At 40.4% G+C, this 20,895-nt stretch overlaps 1 protein-coding gene across 1 annotated transcript in view; it reads right to left on the reverse strand.

The window, feature by feature from the left end:
* Positions 1–787: 787 nt before the first annotated feature.
* Positions 788–20,895, reverse strand: part of LOC128857467 (jerky protein homolog-like) — a 44,814-nt gene continuing 24,706 nt past the window's right edge. Inside the window, exons 2-4 of the mRNA XM_054093223.1 lie at positions 18,482–18,708; positions 18,128–18,359; positions 788–893 (exon numbers count right to left, since the gene is read on the reverse strand). Of these exons, the coding sequence (XP_053949198.1) occupies positions 788–893; positions 18,128–18,359; positions 18,482–18,708 (565 nt within the window). The remainder of the gene's footprint in view (positions 894–18,127; positions 18,360–18,481; positions 18,709–20,895) is intronic.

Here is a 20,895-nt window from a genome sequence, read left to right on the forward strand (position 1 = left end):
TTTTATTTTATAGAAATTATTTTTATGATTATTCCCATTAAAAAAGAGCAACGAACGAAATACAATTGTTGTTGGGCAGTAGAAAATGTTGTTTACATTTTTCTGCAACAAAAGAGAACAACAAAAGCACACAGCTGCGTAGTCGCACAATAATTTATGTATGCGAAAAAATAAAAATAATTAAACCAAAAGACAAATGCAAAAATAAAGTAATGCGAAAACGAAAAAAAGCAAAGAAGCAAAACAAAGCGGAATGCAGAGGAAAGAAGCAAAGTGGCATTTCAATGCTTTTTCCACGCACTTCCACAACGCCGCCAGTTTTCTTGCCACTTTTCTTTCGCGCAGCTGCCATTCCACCATCAACTGCTTCTCTCCTTATGTCAAGCGCATTAAGTGCATTTATTAAAAGCGCCGACAACAACCAAAACGGTGAAAAAATTACAAACAAGCAATGCACGAACAGCAACAATTCTGCGTTCATAAATATCTATGTACACAGACATACATACATACATAAGTTGAAAGCAAAGCTCCTGCAATAGCAACAGTAAACCCAATAGGAAAAACAACAACAATAGTACAACAAAAATGAATTTTGCTTTAAAAATGTACAAGCAAAAGTCCAACAAATGCAAGTTCAACTACAATTTATTGTTGTTGTATATTAATTGCTATACCCCGCCTGTCGCATGCCAGTGGCAATAACACAGCACATTGCTGAAACACAGCTGTAAATGCGAATGTTTTTGTAATTGTTGCTTACTATCAACACCAACAACTTGACTAGCTACACTGCTGCTGCTGCTGCTGCTGATATTTCGCGATATTTCACTGCTGTTGATGCCTGATAATTGTTGCTGTGGCTGTCACAGCTCTTTAATGCGCGATAACAACTTCGACGCAAATTGTAAAAAGAGAAAGGAAACAAATAAGCAAAATAAAATTTAAAAATAAAAATAAAGATATATCGAAATTTTAAATAAAAAAGCATCCCAAAGAAGAGAGTGAAAGCTGCAGGCAAAAAATTGAAAAGGGAAAAACAAAAGCAACTGAAAAATATTGAAATGTTGCATTCTGTTGCAGCTGAAGGGAGTAGACATCGAGTTCCTGCAGAAGCGCACACAAATCTACTACGACACCAACTGAAATGCGCAACGGTCTAGAAAGGCAGGAAGAAAGGAAGCACCACATTTTGTGCACAACGAAGGGCGCAATAGGGAATGGGGGAAGCATCTGCGAAAGGAGAGTTGTTAGTGATGCGTCAGCAACGTTAGTGAAAGGATATTTGTAATTATTTCATTCAATGTTGGCAGCGTAAAAGTGCCGTTAGTTAGCAAAATTATTGGAAAATACTTTGTATAGAGATGGGTAATAGTAGTTGTGATGCGGATTTAAAGGATTATAAATATTTAAAGGAGAAATAAAATGCGTGATTTTACAAGCTGCTTGCGTGCCATAAAATACGTACATACATACATAACGGAGAGATTAGTTGAGGTGACGGAGGATGCCATACTTCATGAAGGTGTATAGGGAACCTTGGACTCAACTGTCCCTTTAATTCCCGCATTGTCTCTCTGAAGAACTATGAAACATTGTGGCTGGTTCTAAGCCTGCCAGATATCCAAAGTAGTAAGAATTGAGCTCTGAATGTCGTTTTGCACTTACTTCCCATCGACTTTTATGTTATTTCCATCGCTGCTTAAAGTGTCTTCAGGTTAGAGTAGGTTGGCCTCTGGAGGCAATCTCTGAGGGTGTATAAGAGCATTTTTAGGCAGTTAACACCATATTTCTTTAAGCTTTCGACAGATCTCTCCATCCGCAAACTGGAGTTTGAGGGTCGTACTCAGGCAATATTTAGAACGAGGGGAAAGTCTGAAACGAAGCTTGCACCTCAGTCTTCAATGACGGTTTCAAGATGGAATCGAGAGTAAAGCGTTGGGTTCTCTCTTAATCAGCCAATTTATCTATCTCCTTTAAACTGCTGAATGCTGCTAGTGTTTTTCAGGAAGAAGCCTTTGCGATCGCAATGCTTAGGGAACGTGGAAGCGCGAGAGATATTAACATTTTTCCTATAGTCAAACCGCAATCAAGTCTCTAACAATGGCATGTTGCAGATCTAAACTAGTCAATTCCTTTAAGGAGAAGATCAAATATTTCGGGTGTGTAGAAAACATTTCTCTGATCCGATCCCAATACATAGGAACATTGAGGAACATAGAAAAACAATGAAATTTTTGACGAGCTTGCCAGAAAAGAGTCGATTGAATTAGTCTCAGGGTCATCGGCATTCCTCTGGATGTTGCTAAAGGGAAATTGCACAACTTATTTCTCAGGAAAGCACAGGATAGATGGAGCGCCATTTCTTCAAGTGCTATTTCGAATACACTTTTGCCCCAGTGCAATAGACGTAGGACGCAGATTGCTATGAGAACTCCACACCATTCAATTTCCAAACTCGTAGCTGTGTTTATTGGTCATTAAACGACCGGCACCCACATAGGTACGCTAGGTTTACCATTTAACCCTCATTGCGGGAACCTTTCAAAGAAGGCGGCTGTTGAACACTTTCTCTGTAATTGACCGGGTTTGGCAGCTAGACGATTACGGTCACTGGGAGCACCTTTCTTCGACAACCTGGGTCAGTGCGCTAACCTAAATCCCATCAATCTTCTCCATTAAATCAACAGCTCTGGCTGGCTGTAGATATCTGTCTGTTGGAGATCTCATAATGGTATCAAAACGGCACGTTAGTGCTGCTGGGGAGTGCCAGAGTGGTACTTCAATCTTCTGACCTACCTAAGAGCTAAGTCGAGTTCACCAGCTAAGTCGAGTTCTGGTAAGAGCAGAGCATTGATAGAGGAATTATTCACTGCCCTCCACCTCCTTCTCATTGCTACAGCTGGGCCAGAAGTTATTGGAGAGGAAACCTCATGCACGTTCCGTGGGTGTCCGTTAGACAACACAACTACTGTACTAATGAAAGGTCAGCTAAGAGGGATCTGGTTATGTTATCATTGCTTCTATGCTAGATTTATCTAAAGAGCTCCATGACCCATCAATACTTGGTTTACGCGATATAGACCGGACTGAGCTTGCTTGAGAATAAAGGTATGCCCACATACTGGGCAGAATTTAATAATTTAAGATCAGTTCCCTTCCTAATGAGCTCATGCACGCTGCAATTTCAAGGTATTGCAATGACCCAAGCAACACTCGTGAAGCTCTGCTTAGCCAGCCGATTTTATTGTATTATAGAGATTGCCGTGGACATTAGCTATAAAATATTTTGAATTCAAAAAAATAGTAATTTGATATGTAAGCATTTCATTTAATGAGAACGTCAAAATCTCTTTCTATGTGAATTTTGGAACCTTCAGTGTATATTAAAATCTTTTGAGTCACTTCTATAGACATAAAGAGTGAAGGTGTGGCCAAAGTCAAATCGCAAGATATCCTCCTCATTCTCATGCCAACGGAACCCAAAAATCGTGGTCTTGCTCTAGGAAAAGCAAGACACTCACAGAGAAAATGTTCAGTGCTATCCGCCCCCCCCCAGCATGACAGGCTCATCGGGTCGTCAATGATTCCAATGGTGGTCACATGCTGACCCCATGGGTTGTGTCCTGTAATGATACTGACCATCAACCGAACGTCTTTCCTTCCAAATTTTGGTAGAAAGTTTGACAGTTTTCTGTTGACTTGACACAAAACACTTTGCAGCTCTGCAGCGTTCCAGACCGGGCCATCGCTCGTTATGTAGATAGCCTACATAATCGCTCATCCAATTCATAATTCCTGCGGAACTGATTCCGATTATTGGCTCTGGCCCCTGTGGGGGCACCGCTGATCCACGGTTCGCCAGTTCGTCGGCAATTTCGTTTCCTTGAACACCGGAGTGTCCTGGAATCCATATAAGTACAAGCCTGTTTTGTCTTGCGACAGAACTAAGTTTCTTCTTACATTCTTGAACAATCTTTGAGGTTTGCTTCGTATTTTCCAGGGCCCTCAGTCCAGCCTGACTGTCACTGAAAACTCCAATCTGTTTCCCGCTCCATCTCCTCTTGAGTATCCATTCAGCTACTTTCAGGATGGCATAAACTTCCGTTTGGAAGTTTCCGTTTCTCCCATAGCATAGTGATACTTATTACTATCGCTTAAGTACCATCCGGCTTCAAACCCTATTTCATTTTGGACCCATCGGTAAAGAAAATATCCGTCAAACCTCCCTGCATGCATTCTGGATTGCTCCATTGCCCACGCAATGGAAATCTGACATCAAATTTCCTTCCAAATGAACATACACCTCTTTGCAGTCTGTATAGTTCCTGACGTGGGAACTTAACCATGACCCGTCGTCACTAAACCGCATAGGCATAAGTGATGAGTGAGTTGAGTGTTTGTGGACTATGAACGGTGACTAGTCTGCTATCGTGTTAACCTCCTTAGGCTGCTGATGAAGTTCATCAGATTTTTGTTATCAAGACCTGCTATATCAGCAGGCGCAGACAAGAAGTGAGAACCAAGGTGCTTGAATTTTAGCCCCGCGATAGCTGGGCAGCTGAGGAGCAGGTGCTGAGATGATTCCACCTCATTCTCCATACAGCTGACGCAAAAAGGGCTCGAAGTGATTCCGAGTATCTCGGCATGTGTACCCCGCGGCCAGTGCCCCGTGAGGATGACCACGAAATTTGAGAGATGAGATTTTGTCATCCTCAAAATATCCAAACGTGGCCAGAAGGACTTCGCGACCCTGAACGTTCGTGTACTTACCCAGCGCTCGCTGAGTTGGTGCAAAGCCCATCTTTCCAGGAGTAGAGCGCAGGTTGTCAAGGGGATCCCGATGCTCTCCTTTCGCGGGCACACCGCCTCACAGGTCCCTTGTCTGGCCAGCTTGTCGGCTTCGCAGTTTCCAGTAATGTCACTGTGACCAGGTACCCAAATTATCTTTATATCGAAAAATTCTCATGCAATCGAGAGAGAGACCAGGTATTCTCTGACCAGTTTCGAAAGCACCATAATAGAGCTTAGGGCCCTAATTGCCGCTTGGCTATCGGAGTACATATTTACCTTCTTAACAGTTATTACGCAAGTAAGTAGCCAATCAGCTGCTTCTTTAGTTGCAGCCACCTCTGCTTGGAACACACTGCAGTGATCCGGTAGCCTAAATTTGAGTTTGATGGAGAGCTCTTTGCAGAATACTCCTCCTCCAACCCTTCCGCCCTACTTCGAGCCATCCGTGAACAGGTTAACCAAGCCCTGTCCCAAAGTTTTGCCCCCGGTCCCCTCCCTCCATGGAATATGAGTGGAGAAAGTTCCGCTTAGACTAAGCGAAGGCACGCACTGATCCGTCGAAAGTTTCTGAGGATGCTTGAGTGCCCATATGTGAGATTGAGCTTATAGCCCAAGCCCCTCAGTCTAATCGCGGTACATGCAGCGGCCATTCTGCCTGCGATGTCTAGAGGTACTACATTTAACATTACATTAAGCGCTAGAGTAGGAGTAGCCCGAAGAGAAAACTGTCGAACTTTCTACCAAAACTTGGTAGAAAAGACGTTCGCTTGATGATTAGTATTAATAATGGGCACAACCCATGGGGTCAGCATATGACCATAATTGGAATCATTGAGGACCCGATTTTCCTGTCTTACTATGAGGAGGCGGATAGCATTGAGCACTTTCTCTGTGAGTGTCTTACCTTTGCTAGTGCAGAGCTACGATTTTTGGGTTCCGATGTCATGAGAATGAATAATATTCGTTTTCTCAATCTGGAGGATATTTTGCGATTTGCACGAGAAATCTGGAGAATTTTCATTGGACTAGCTATCCTGTTTCTGTCTCTGTTTGTATTTATCCTATTTCTTTCTCTCAGTCGCTTCTTTCTTTTCCTCCTTGACTATCTACCCTTTCACTTTCCAAAGCTTTGAATGAGCTTGTGTGTTACCAAGTTACCAAGCTCTCGGTACTTCTTGGCTCGCCTTCATCAAATTTCAATTTCGTGATCTTCGACACTTTGATGGATATCTCTAAATAAATACAGTAGCATTACTCGAGACTCTCATACGAATAAATATCGGATCGATCAACCATCAACTCAGCCCATCCCTTTTGTGTACATTTTAAGCGTAAATTTTATTAACGTTTACACACACGCACACACTCACACACTGCCACACACGAACATTCGCCATGCATTCCCATTCAAATACATCACACAGGAAAATGTTATCGGGGTCGATATTGATAACGTCGTTGTTGTCGTTTTAGCTTTTACTGTTACTTTTACTGTAATTTTTGTTATTGCCGCTGCTATTGCCGGACACATGCGCTCAATTGAGTTTAATTGCTGCTGCTAGCAAAGTCTGCCACAACAGCAGTAGCAGCAACATTTCCGCTAGCATATTGCCAGCCCTTGCCACCACCTCCGTTCGCCCCGCACCTACCTAGTGGCGCTTAAAAAATGCGCTGTCAGCTGCAATTTTTTCGCACAGTCGACACACTCACAGCAACAACAGCGCAGACAAATTTTAGTATAAGGCCAGAAAAAAGTAAAACTGAAAACAACACAAATACCATTAAACGGCAACGAGGCTTAACGTAGTCCACAACAGCAACAGTAACAAAAGCAATAGGGTAAAAAAAAAGTCTTAAAATACGCACATGTTCACACAAACACACACACACATACCAGCATACATGCGTAAACACATCGTTTCGTGCCAAACTGTAAGGAATATACTTTTTCATTGTAGAAAAACGATATAAAACCTGAAATTTTTTTCGCACAAAAAAAAGAAGCAAAAAGGCACAAATCAAAGATCGTAAGTAGAATGCGCTAAAAAATAGGGAAATAAAGTCAATGGAAAGTAGCAAAATGTTGAAAAGTGCGCAATTTGAAAATAATTGCTGAGAACAGCCTCGAAACCTCAGCACTCGCCCGCATTTCCACACACACACCCACACTTGCAAGTGCTTGCATCGACTTTGGGTCCGCCGTGCACGTTTTCCTGTTAAAATATTTCAACTGCAATCGAAATTGAAATGCATCGCCATGGCACATTTTTTAACTCGTTCCGTATTTTTTTGTTTTTTGTTAGTAATGATGAAGGCACAGCCGTGTGACTGTCTCACTTTAAGCCACTTAGCATACGGAAACTGTGCTCTTCATTTACAGTATTACTGTTGGTGGTATTCAGAGAGCTACTGGTTATTTATTGAATGTTGCCTTAGCTGGAATTTTATAAAAATAGAAGGAATTCTGTATAATTATATTAGCATGTGAAAATTTTTCGGAAGCTGTTACGATCCAGATTTGTGATCGCAACCCTAGGGACCTCAAAGATCAAGAAAAAAGTTAGCAGAGGAACACCCCTCTCCTATGGATGCTGGCATTAAGCTCCTGCTAAAGAGCCTAGAGGAGAGAGGACAACGTGTCGTAGGATATGCGGATGATGTTGCAATGGTAGTAAGAAGGAAATTTCCCAATACACTTAGAGAAGTCATGCAAGATTTACTAAACATAGTTGAAAACTGGTTAAAAGCAAATGGTCTAAGCGTCAACCCCAATAAAACTGAATTCATCCTATTTACCAGGAAACATAAAATACCAAATATAGCTCCCCCGACTCTAGATGGAACGGCAATGTCATTCAGGAATAAGGCCAGCTACTTGGGCCTAATACTAGACAGAAAACTAAGGTGGAAGGCAAATGTCGAAGATAGAGTAAAAAGAGCGACAATAGCACTCTACTCTTGTAAACAGCTGATAGGACTAAGTTGGGGAATTTCCACATCTATCGTATATTGGCTTTACACAGCAATTGACAGACCAATCCTAACATACGGTATACTAGTATGGTGGCCGGCTTTTATATATATAAAAGAACCAGGATACATGTACAAAGAATGGCCAGTCTTTGCATCTGCAGGGCCCTTAGGATCACACCCACAGAGGCACTAAATATTATGCTTAACCTTTTACCAATAGAGCAATTCGGTAAGCAAACAGCTGCCAAAGCAACTCTCAGACTAAGAGAAATCGGGCTAACGAACCAGCCACTCTTCAATTTTAGAAAAATTCCCCTGCATTCCTGGCACAATGGATTTCCGTAAGACCAAGGATATCAACTTAAATAAATCCTTTGTCACAGTATTTCCTTCCAAAGAGGAATGGGATAACCGGCTTATTGTTAAGAAAAATGATATAAACATCTACGCAGATGGCTCAAAATTAGACAACAAAGTAGGTGGAGGGGTTTACTCCGATAAACTTGGAGTTAGCCAATCATTTTGCCTACCTGATAATTGCAGTGCATTTCAGGCGGAAGTCACTGCCATAAAAGATGGGACTTACGGAAATAAAAACGAGAGTATTATCCACAAATGAAGTCTTCATATACTCGGACAGTCAAGCGGCAATAAAAGCGCTTGAATCTAAAACATACTCGTCAAAAAGAGTCTTAGAATGCTTTAAACTTCTGAATGACGTATCTAAGTGCTACAAAGTGCACCTTATTTGGGTGCCAGGCCACAGGAATATAGCAGGAAATTGCAAGGCGGATGAACTTGCTCGAACCGGTACAATGCTCGATCTCCAACCGGATAGGACGCTGATGCCCATGCCGGTAGCCACTTGTAAGTTACTTATAGACAGGGAAACCATCAAAAAGGTAAATACAAGCGGGCAAAACCTCACAACATGCGAACTAAGCAGACAGACATGGCCGAACTGGAACAGCGGTCGATCGCAGATCTTGTTAAGATTTAACAGAGAAGCTACATATAAGAAAAATGATAGGGGTATTAACTGGCCATTGTTTAGGCAGCCACGCTAGAAGGTTAGGACTCCCGTACTTCGATTTCTGTAGAAGCTGTCTTAATACAGAAGAAGAGGAAACAGTCAGACACCCTTTATGTGAGTGTGAAAGCTTAGCTATGAAAAGGCTGCGCACTCTTGATACAGCATTTTTAACCGATGTAGCGGACATAGACCATCTAAAACTAACGAAGCTCTGCTGGTTTATTTAAGTTACCGGATGGTTTGAAAAGGAACACGTAGGGTAAGGATAAGCTCCAGTGGTATCACAATGGGCCTGCGAAAGGTCTAAGTGTGTATTTACGGCAACCACCCAACCTACCTACCTACGATTCAGGATGAAATGGTTAGATAAGGTGTCGCAAAATTAATCATCCTTCTTTCAATAACTTTTTGTACTAAATAAAAAAACAATTACTTTGAGTGATGGAAATCCCTATTTTAACCTCGACGCGCCTTATTGCTTGTCTGTTTGTATACTTCAGTTGTGTAGTTCACAAGTGTCAAATATGATTGACGTACGACGGTCCGGGTCTTGACTTGCTATAACATTTGTGTCCACTTCAATTTATCCCTCGCTTGAGTTCTTCAACAACGTATGCCAAATAGCTTAGCGCCTCGATCTACACTATACAACGTTAGTTTTGGTCTTCCATATCCTATATTTCTTCTGCATGTGCCCAGTAGGAGGGTGAGTTTCGTCGGCCCATATAATGGGACCAGCCCATGGTAGACATTTAAGCTTTATTGTAGTGATAATATCCGGGTGTTTATACAGTCTTTGAAGCTCGAGACTAAATCGTATTCTCCAAATGTCGTTTTCGCAAACAGCACCAAATATTTTCGTAGAATTTTACGCTCGAAAACGTTGAGTTTTGCTCGTCGGTCTTGTTTAGTGCGATAAGAGTCTGATATTGAATGAATTGTTATTTTCCCTGGTCTTCCAAGTATGCTTTAAGCAATTTCAAAAGTTATGTTGTCTTTATTGTAGATTTTGACACCGAGATATTTGAATTCCTGAACAATTCCGAAAATGTAGGGACCTATTTTAAGACTTTGGCCGATGTCCTGTACTGCTCGTCCTTGTGGTGATAATACCATTGCCTTCGTCATGTCTGTAGCAGATCAAAGTTTTTATTCAAACAGCTCATGCGAGCCGTTGATGCATTTAGTACTGATACCTGCAAAACAACTGACAACAGAAATAAACTGCGAGCCCTTATAGGACTAACTACGGAGCAAAATCCTATCCTAAAAAATACACAGGCAGGCAGCAAAAAAAAATTTTCAAAAATTAACGCAATCTTTGAGCCACTTGAGATTACACTTGACTGCAACAAAATTGTATGGTTTATAAAACTGCATACTTTTTTCTGGACTCCAAAATTTTGATGAAGCGGCCGACGTAGCCGAATGTTTTGGTGCGTGACTACCATTCGGAAGGCATAGCTTCGAATCTCCGTGAAACAGCAAAATTAAGAAAAAGTTTTTTTCTAATACCGATCGCTCCTTGGCAGGCAATGGCAAACCTCCGAGTGTATTTCTGCCATGAAGAAGCTCCTCATAAAAAATATTTGCCGTTCGGCGTCGCCTCAAAACTGTAGATCCCTCCATTTATGGAACAGCATCAAAACGCACGGCACAAATAGGAGGAGCAGCTCGACATAGTACCCAAAAACAGAGTCTACGCGCCAATTTGGAGGTTTGCTATTGTCCGCTATTAGAGAAAACTTTTTCTTCGTTTTGGTGTTTCACGGAGATTCGAACATTCGTTCTCTCTGAATTTCGAATGGTAGTCACGCACCAATCAGTCAGCTACGGTAGCCGCGAGAGAGAGTTAGATGACATATTTTTGGGTCGGATTGAAAACGGACGAGTAACATTCTCTCTCTCTCAGCATACTGCTAAAATTCTTTAAAAAATCGTGGGACGTTTACAGTGCATCAATTAATTCCCACTCCACTTGTTTCTCCCTAACCTTCAAAACCTCTTTCCGGTCCATAAGAACAATGAGTGATATTGGATAATATTGTCTGAGTGCAATTTCCGGCCTTTCATAATTCCATTCCTTTCCCCCTAGTACGATGTCCTCTTCTTGTGAATACCTCCGCACTATAACTTTTTATTTGTTTATTTTTTTTTATTCCCACTGACTACGAGAGTGAATATTCCCAACACGACTGTCCCAACTCATTAAGGGCTCTCCCACCCCCTCTCGATCTCCCGCCCTCTCCCTTCCCCTCTTTTGTCCCAAAAACCCATTGCTCACTCAAAAATTAATTGAATGCACTTTATTCATTTTGTTAAATACTTTTTAATGCTCCAGTCACGCCCCATCGCCACAACGCGGCTCACTTACGCTCATTACCCCTTCACCCGCAAGGCACAGCGATGTTCCATTGAATGTCGATTTCGTTACAACGAATTGCAATTCGATGCAATTGTCATTCTTCGGTTACGTTGCGCTGACATTTTGGAATTTTCCAATGAGTTCACAGCAATTGAATTGACAAGCAAAAGTCAAAGAGAAACGCAGTAGCGGAATATGCACAACAATGGGGGTAGTGCTCAAAATGCCGCCTGATGAGCTTGAATGGCATACCAATGCGGAATTGTGACAGTTGATTTGTTGGAAAATTTAATCAATTTTATAATAACGGTTGGTAATTCATTTTTAAAAAGTCGCCATTATTCATTAACCAGTGGCAAGGCGAATAATACATGCGAGTACAAGCATATTAATTTTATTCGTGGAACTTGATGAGTGTATGTATATGGGTGTGTGTGCATCTGTGCATGTCAACACTAAATATAATACAAATATAGGAAATACCTATATATTTATTTAATTAATATTTAGGTAAGTTATTGTCATTGACACGTTGAAGCTGTTAATGCTTTCTGTGGTGTAAGAATTTATTTATTCTGCAGATATTAATTTTCATTGAATCCAGCGAAGGTAACAAATTGGCACAGCATTTTTGCCACCAACTCTCATTTGTATGAATTTTGTGTTTCTGGCATTTAATAATAATATTTTCTCTACATACAGTTGTTGTTGTTGCTATAATATTGTTCTTGTTAGACAAAGGCATTAATTAAAATGATAGGGCAAGCAATTAATTATGCGCATGGCATTGACGCTGGCGTGCCGTTTGCTATCGATGTCATTACAATAAAAATTAATGAATTAATAAAAATTAATTGCGCCAACCTGGTTGAATTTGCAAATAAAGTCGCAGCAGCCTGAAAGCACGCATGCATTGGTTCACACACACACACAAAGGGTGGCGCAATAAATTTAAAACTCTTATTACTTTCTAACTCTCACAATTATTATTATTATTATTAATTACAGTTAACTTTATTCTTTATTTCGTCTCAGTAAGCGAATTGAAAGTTTTTTAGTAAACGCAGTGCAAAACACATTGCCACGAAAAGCATGACACTTTTGCTAGGGAGAGCATCCAGGATTTATTTTTCGGGGAGGTTTGTTCATAAAATCTGCTCATAAATACAGGGACCACAGGGTCCGACACTCGAAGTGTAACCAATTAAAAAGGTCATAAATTTAGTTTTATTCAATTCAAAGTAAAAAATGTGTGAAAATAATACAAAATTAAGAATGAATTCACTTTTGCTCGATATGACCCCCTTTTGCCTAGGCTATGGCCTGAAGACGGTGCAGAAATGAATTGCAAGCTTCCCGAATGTGCCTTGCAGGTATTTTGGCTCACTCGCGGACAATGGCTTTTTTCAGCGCCTCCAAACTGGTGCATCTTTTAGTTCGGACTTTGCTCTCCAAAATGGTCCAAAGAAAATAATCCATCGGATTCATGTCTGGAGAATTTGGGAGCCATTCTGTGGACGTTATGAAGCTCGGAACGCTTTTTTTAGCGATTCTTGGTTCGCTCGAGCTTTGTGAGACGGTGTCGAGTCTTGTTGAAACGTACATGGTCTGCCACTGAAATATTTGTCCCACGGCTTCAAAGTAAGCTCCACAATAATTTTCCGATAATATTTCTCATTTACCTCGATTAAAACAATTGGAGAGCACCCATCTGCGGTTACGGCGCCTACAGCGGCCAAACCATTACATGTAGCGGGTGCTGCCTCCTGATGGCCAATCGATGACTCAAATTCTCGTATGAATAGACGTTCAAATAAACCTTATCGTTTTGGGAGTTAACGAATTGCTCAATTTCAAAAATTGTCTCGTTAGAAAACACAATGCTCGAAAATTGGCTGCTTTCGGCCAAGCGAAGCAACTCCTTCGCTCTTTTAAGTCTGAATTGTTGCTACTTTGGTGTAAGATCATGCGCCGTTTGGATCTTGTAAGGTTTGGCTTTGAGATTGGTTTTCAGTATGCGGGGACTTCGCTCACGTCACTTCTTTACTTTTTGAACCATTTCACGTGACGTTGCAGTCTTTTGATGACCACCTCCATGACGTTTCGCGATGCTACCAGTATCATTGTAATGAGTAGTGGTGCGTTAAACAAAAACTTTATTTACTTTAAGGTACTTGAGCTCACGAACACGCTGGCACGTGAAAAAGAAAGTCTACACCAGCAGCCCAGGGTCGATTCAAAACCTCAAAGATGGAATTCGTGAGACTATCGAGGACATGGGGCAGCAATTTGCAATTCATATGTACAACATGACATAGCCAATGAAGGCGCGGGCTCTTTATTTTCTGCACTGTGGCTGTGTGAGCGTAAAGCCCATGCTGCCCTCATTGTCTGTGGGATTCGCCATCGCCAACGGGCTTCAAAAATCTACAAGGGTCATCTCATTGGTTGATATCTCGTCGAAAACTTATGAAGTGCTAGTCTTGTTTGTCGATTATATTAGTAGAAATTGCTTTAGTCCAAGCCATACCAAAGTGTAAATGTGATCAAGCTTAATATTTTTTAGATCTTTCAAAATAAGGGTCAATATGATTCACACGGATGAGATATGTTGGATTGAAGTGCTTCACAAAAATACATGACCTCAATTTTTTATTATTATTATTATTTATAGGGGATATATAAAATATAACCCTAACTTAACCACCTCAAACTTTATTATAGACTATCAAAGGTAATAACTTTTTTTTTTCGGGACAACTAGCAAGTGCAGCACTCAGACACAATTAAGTCCATTGTACTTCACTCGGATTCCCTTTTAATTTTCTTTAAATCTACCAGATCTCCGAAGAAATCTGAGTAGATCTTGTGGTGCCAAGGAGCCAAAGTGGTCGCTTTTTAACACATCAGTGCCAAAGGCCTCAAACCTGATTCGAGCGAAGGCAGGTCAGACGCACAGGAAGTGGTCCACCGTCTCATCCTCCTCTTCACAAGCTGGGCAGAGTACACTGTCTGAAATGCCTACCTTTTTCATGTGCTTCGCCACAGAAAGTGGTCCGTCATCAGTCCAATCAGCTGTCTGCAGTCCCTTCTGCTAATCACAGAAAGGTTTGCGACAGTCGATCGGACATGACAGGTAACATCAGTTTAGTCCATCTGCAATCCCTCTCAGCTTGTCAAGCTCACTTGTGGGTTGTAGTAACCCATTTGCTAACCGTGGTTTTAATGGCTGCAAAAGGGAGTGGCTGAACGGGTTCCAGGCCAAAGAAGTTGGCCTCAGAGCCCATCTTAGCTAAGGAGTTAGAGGTCTCGTTACCCACGATACCCACGTGTCCCGGGGCCCATGTTAGCATCGGGTTATTATTATGTCTACCGACATAGGTCAGCCTCGATTTACAGGACTCGACTAGCCCTGATGTGGTTGGGGGGTTGCCTAAGGCCATGAGCGCATCTTGGCTGTCGCTGCAGACACATATAGATCTGCCTCCCCATCTGTTTTCCATAACAAAGTTCATCGCTTCTTGAGCAGCATACACCTCCGCTTGAAACACAGATGCATTCCAAGAGCAAAATGCTGTTTTGTGCTGTTGAATTCCACGTAGACCCCTCAAATTTTATTATAGACTATCAAAGGCATTAACTTAAAAACACTTCAAAACCAATATCGATGTTTACAGACTGAACAGCAAGTGAGCCAATATTCTACGGCTCTTTTTTTTTATTGCTATATAATTATAATTATTTTTTTTTTTTTTGTTTTTTGCTACTGCACAATTTAAATATTGGTGCGCAACTAACTTCCCGTTGTTTGTCAATAGATGCCGCCAGCAGTGTGTGTTAGTCGATTCTAGCATAACCTAAACATCATAATCACATTACAGATTTTGTTTTGGTATCATATACTTTTGGTTTTGTGAAAATGTCTGATTTTGGGCCGAATAATCGTCATTTGCGGAAAGTGTTGGTTTTCCTCTATCATTCGAAAAAAACGGAGGCTGAAGCGCATCGAGAGCTACAAACAGTTTATGGAGATGCTGCTTTAAGTGAAACAACGTGCCGAGATTGGTTCCGTCGCTTCAAAGACGGTGATTTTAATGATGACGACCGTCCGCGTGAAGGAAGGCCAAGAACCTTCGAATACGCTGAATTGGAGACATTGCTCAATGAGGATCCGTGTCAAACGCAAGAAGTGCTTTGGGAATGATTCAGAAACAGAGGACTTAGGTTCCTTATGAGTTAAATCCAAGGGATGTTGAACGTCGTTTTTTCGCCTGTGAACAACTGCTCCAGCGGCAAAAAGGGAAGGGCTTTCAACGGGTGATGAAAAATGGATTCATTACAGCAATCCAAAGAAAAGAAAGTAATGGGGACTGCCCGGTCATGCTTCTACGTCGTCGCCTTGGCCGAATATTCACGAATAAGTTGGTGTTATTTATTATGAATTGTTAAAACCAAGCGAAACCATTACTGGGGATCGGTATCGACTTCAATGGATGCGATTGAGCCGTGCACTGCGCGATTAGCGGCCGCAATACGCGGAGAGGCATGAAAAACTGATTCTACAACATGACAACGCTCGGCCTCACGGTGCGAAACCCGTTGAAATCTACCTGGAAACACTGAAATGGGAAATCCTACTCCACCCGCCAAATTCTCCTGATATTGCGCCGTCCGATTATCACCTATTCCGACCTATGGCACATGGTCTAGCTGGCCAGCAATTCCATTCATATGAAGACATAAAAAAATGGCTTGATCCGTGGATAACCTCAAAAGATGAATAGTTTTACCGCGACGGTAAACGAGATCCACCAGAAAGATGGGAAAAAGTAGTAGCCAACGATGGGCAATACTTTCAATGATTCATTTGTTAACATTTTTTCAAAATAAAGAGGTACTTTCATCAAAAAAACAACGAGAACTTTGTAGCGCACCTAATAATTATCACTGGCGTTAGCCAAATCGAAAATTTTATGTGAATTTATTTAATTTAAAAATTACTTTACAATATTTTCTTATCTAATAAAATCCAATGCCATATAAAAAAGTGCAATTGAAGCACCCTATACCTGTACTTAATATCACGTGGACAACCACTTTCTCCTACGCCGTCTCACGCTCAACGCATCTACACACAACTAATTGTCATATTTCTTTCGGACAACTCCCAACTCAGCCGCAATACTTCTCCTCCCTTTTTTTGGTGATTTATTATGGTTGGTTATTGCGATTTAAGCAACAAAAAACGGTTTTGCAAATTTGTCACACTAACTCAAATTAGTAGGTGCAAAAACAACGCATGTATGAAAGTATGTGGGTATGCATGTGAATATTAACGGCATAATCAACGCAATTTGCTTATCAGCTGTTCAGGCGTATATTGAAATTCCTCAATCAGTTGCTTAAAGGTAAAGTGCAAAATTTTCCTTGCCTTCTCTTGTCGAGTGATTTATTAATGAGGGTATGTAGGTAATTTATTTCCTCGCTTTTTTGCTTACTTAAATTTGTAATTAATTTGCAATTGTCGCTAATGTTATAATTAAATAGTTTAAGCCCATTATTGATCATAATCAGGTAAGCACAAAATGTCCTTACCAAATATTTATTGTTTAGCCAACATCTGTAAATGACATTTTTCTGAGTTTCGCATGCCGTTCACGGAAAGAGAGGGTCCTTCCTTTCTGATACAGCAGTAAATATCATAATAGAGTACCATTTTTTATGCAATACTGGTATCGCAATGGGCCTTAGAGCCACCGAGCAACCTGGCTAACCTAATCTAACCTGTGCGATACTAAAATTATTCCATCTGATTATAGTATATTATATATATATATTGTATATAATTGGCGCGTACACCCTTTTTGGATATTTGGTCGAGCTCCTCCTCGTATTTGTGGTGTGCGTCTTGATGTTGTTCCACAAATGGAGAGACCTACAGTTTCAAGCCGACTCCGAACGGCAGATATTTTTATGAGGCGCTTTTTCATGGCAGAAATACACTCGGAGGTTTTCCATTGCCTGCCGAGGGGCGACCGCTATTAGAAAAATGTTTTCCTTAATTTTGTTGTTTTCACCGAGATTCGAACCGATGTTCTCTCTGTGAATTCCGAATGGTAGTCGCGCACCCACCCATTCGGCTACGGCGGCCGCCATTCTATCTGATTATTATTATTAAATACAGCGCACGCTCGATAACGTGAACTAATTCAAACCAAGGCAGTTCACGTTAACAAAAGTGTTCACGTTTTGGAATGCCCAAAAAGACTAAGTAAATATATTTTTTTACATTTAACTTCACATTTTATTCTTGTTTTCGTTAAACATTAATTGAAAATTAAGTCATACGATGGTTTTATTTTAAAAAAATTAGTCATCTTTTTTGTATCTTCTGTTTTTCTAAAACTTGAAGCACAGCTTTATCCCTTAACCGTCTTAGCACACTCATATCATTTTGATCGACGTCTTCATGACCAGCCCATATTAACGCCTTGTTGAAAATTTCAACTGCTTCAGTCGGCTTAATTTTCTCCAGTTGCTCAGATAAGCTGTCATCATCGGATTCGTCCTCTTGTTGATGATCGTCATCTGCATTGCCCTCCTCGATATCTTCGTTCTATTCATGAATGACTGGTAACGTGAATTCAATCTGAAATTTTTAATAAAAAAAAGTTTTTTTAATAACCCACATACATATCTTTGAGCATTCAGCGAACCTCAGGATTTAAACTACTAAGGAGATCGACGGTGTTGCTCATCAAGGTGCGAAGTTCAGCTTCCCATTTTTCTTTTAAAACCGCCAACGGAACATTATCTGCGGGATCATCATTGTTTACCGCAAAATTTAAAATACTGTTCCAGCACTTAGCTAATGTCGCTTCACCAACACGAAACCAAGCCGCATCCAAAGATTTATAGCTGTTTTTAAGTTAATTTTTTTCAACGGCTCGAGCAAATCAGACTTTGTCGCTGCTATTGAAGCCAGAAGACTATTTCTGTAATGCAACTTAGTGATTTTTATTGCATTCTGATCCATCGGTTGAATGAGGGGAGTAACGTTTGGTGGCATAAACATTGCCGAAATTTGCCCATTCTCCGTTGTCAGTTCAGCTACATTTGAGTGAGAAGGATCATTGTCGATTAGGAGCAGAGCTTTAATTGGTAAGGCTTTCTGCTTTAAAAACGATGTAACCTTCAAAAACAACCAGTTAACCTTATAAATCGGACAAAACTTAAAAGGAATATTCAACTGTGGAACAAATGACTCATGAAACCATTGCTTGAAATCGGACAAAACTTAAAAGGAATACTCAACTGTGGAACAAATGACTCATGAAACCATTGCTTGAAAATAGCCGACGTCATCCAGGTGGATTTCGAGCTCTTATAGTCGGCAGGACACTGAAATTTTTTAAAGCAGCGTGGATGCTTCGCCTTTTCAATTACCAAAAGCTTAAGCTTGTGGGATCCAGTGGCATTTGAATAGAATAAAAACGTTATTCGCTGCTTCTCGGACTTTACCCCTGGGGCTCTCTTCTCCAAACTTGACGTGTACGTTTTCTCTGGCAAAAGTCTCCAGAATAACCCCGACTCATCAGCATTATATAACTGATTGTTGCACAACTTTAAGTTTTTCTTTAAACGGATCCACCAGCTGAGGTTGCGAAGACAGTTTTTCGCCTGATATTTTAAGAACACGAATACCGTACCTCTCCTTGAATCCTTGGAGCCATCCATCGCTAGCGAAGAAGTTTGCTTCATTTCCTTTAAATTTTGCATGCAGTGTTTTTGCCTTTTCTTTCAACATTACAGTACTTACTGGCCAGTTTTTATCTCGCATTTGGATAAACCAACGATAAAGAGCCATTTTGGGCAACTTTGAAGAACGCAGTGTTTTTCTATTTCCAGGCCCACAATACGGGTTGTTTACGCATTTTATAATCACTTGCTTTTTCGCTTTAACGTTACAAATTGTTGATTTAGCAACATTATATTTCTTTGCTAAAATCGTCACAGATGAGCCTTTTTTAAAAAAACCGAGAATTTCAGCTTTTTGTTTTAATGTCAAGCACCTGCTTTTCACCAGAAAACATAAGACGAAACACTTTTTGCAAAACCAAAACCGCGACTGAAATATTTTACTCCTTACATGCAATTACGAATAAAATGCCTATTTTATAATTAAGGGATTCCCCAATTTCAGAACTACTTGAGATCAATGTAAACTACATTCAATTAATTGTAATGATTATTGTTGTTGTTATAGAGCTTTTTGGGTTTGTTCTCGTTTTAGAGTAGTCAATGCACAAAAATGTCTATTCACGTTTTGCGATGTTCACGCTTTAGAGCGTTCACGTTATCGAGCGTGCGCTGTATTTTTGGGATTTTGTGAAAAACACTCCCTCAGATTTTTTTTCTTTTTTTCTCCATTAATAGCTGAGACTGCTCAGTCCTGAATGTTTCCTAGTGGGATCCCATTAACTTCTCGAGTTATATACAAATTTTTTCAATAATTTTTTTTTTATATTTTTTTTAATGAAGCCGTATAAATCTGACGGTGTAATTTTGTAATATTTTGATATTTTCGCAAATTTTTTTCCATTTGCTCACAAAAAGTGAAAACTTTGGTATGATATTAGTAAGGTGATAGCTCTGTTTCATTATTTCCATTTTAGATTTTATTATGCATTACAAAGCGAACTTTAATGCAAAAATGCGATTTCGAGCAATTCTACAACAAAAAATTTTAACCGTAGCCACTCATGTTGAATATGGTCAGTCTTTAATCATTTCGACCGTTTTTGCATTCATAATATACCTCTAAACTATAATTAAAATACTTAATTAATAAAAAAGTTAAACAAATACAAACAAAATAAACTAAAAACGAAAACCATTGCCACAGGTGAGAGAGGAGTATCGCCCACATCGAATTGCGCGAATTATACCTAGGGCTACATAGAAGTAAGCGCCTGATGTCATTAAACAAATACCAAGAAATTTTAATTAAAAAGCAAAAGAAATACAAATGAAGCACCTAACAGGCAGCACTAAAGGGGTGATAGTTGATGCAATGGAGAGGAAGCGCAAATTGTGGGAAGAAAGTAAGCATAGCCGTTGGTGGATGGGCAAAGAAAGCAAAATAAAATTACCACAAAACTTGTCAAATTTATAAATGAGCAAAACTTTAATTCCACAGATGCAGACGCAAAGATGCGCTCGCCACTTTACAATTCAAGGTAGAGCGAAGCAAACAAACTTCGAGCAGTCAAGCATTTTTGTTTGTATGCATTTCGTTTATTCGTTTGTTTGTCAGCCAACGGCGCGCGTGTTGTTGATGTTGTTGCACAATAATTTTTGGCAAAATTTCCTTCACTCACAGGTACTTAAGGCACTTCAATTGCTGCAGCCAGTTAGACGACGAAAGAGCGAAACGTAGCTGAATTCGCTCACCTGGGCCGCCTTAACAGCTGGCTAACGGCACAACTGGCAGAGCAAACAGCAGCCGGGAGAGATGCGCACTAGACAGAAGCACGCGACTTTTTGGCATTCATACAATCATACAATTACATATAAATTCGTTTGCATTTTGGCATTCATTCATGTATGTTTGTATGCATGTAGGTATTTTAGTATTTTACTTACTGTGCCGCACATAAATATACTTTAATTGAATGTAATTTAAATTGTTGCCTCTTCACGCCCAACTCTCATTTACTGCTTGGCTCAC

The sequence above is a fragment of the Anastrepha ludens genome, chromosome 3 (genome assembly GCF_028408465.1).
Source record: "Anastrepha ludens isolate Willacy chromosome 3, idAnaLude1.1, whole genome shotgun sequence".
Taxonomy (NCBI): domain Eukaryota; kingdom Metazoa; phylum Arthropoda; class Insecta; order Diptera; family Tephritidae; genus Anastrepha; species Anastrepha ludens.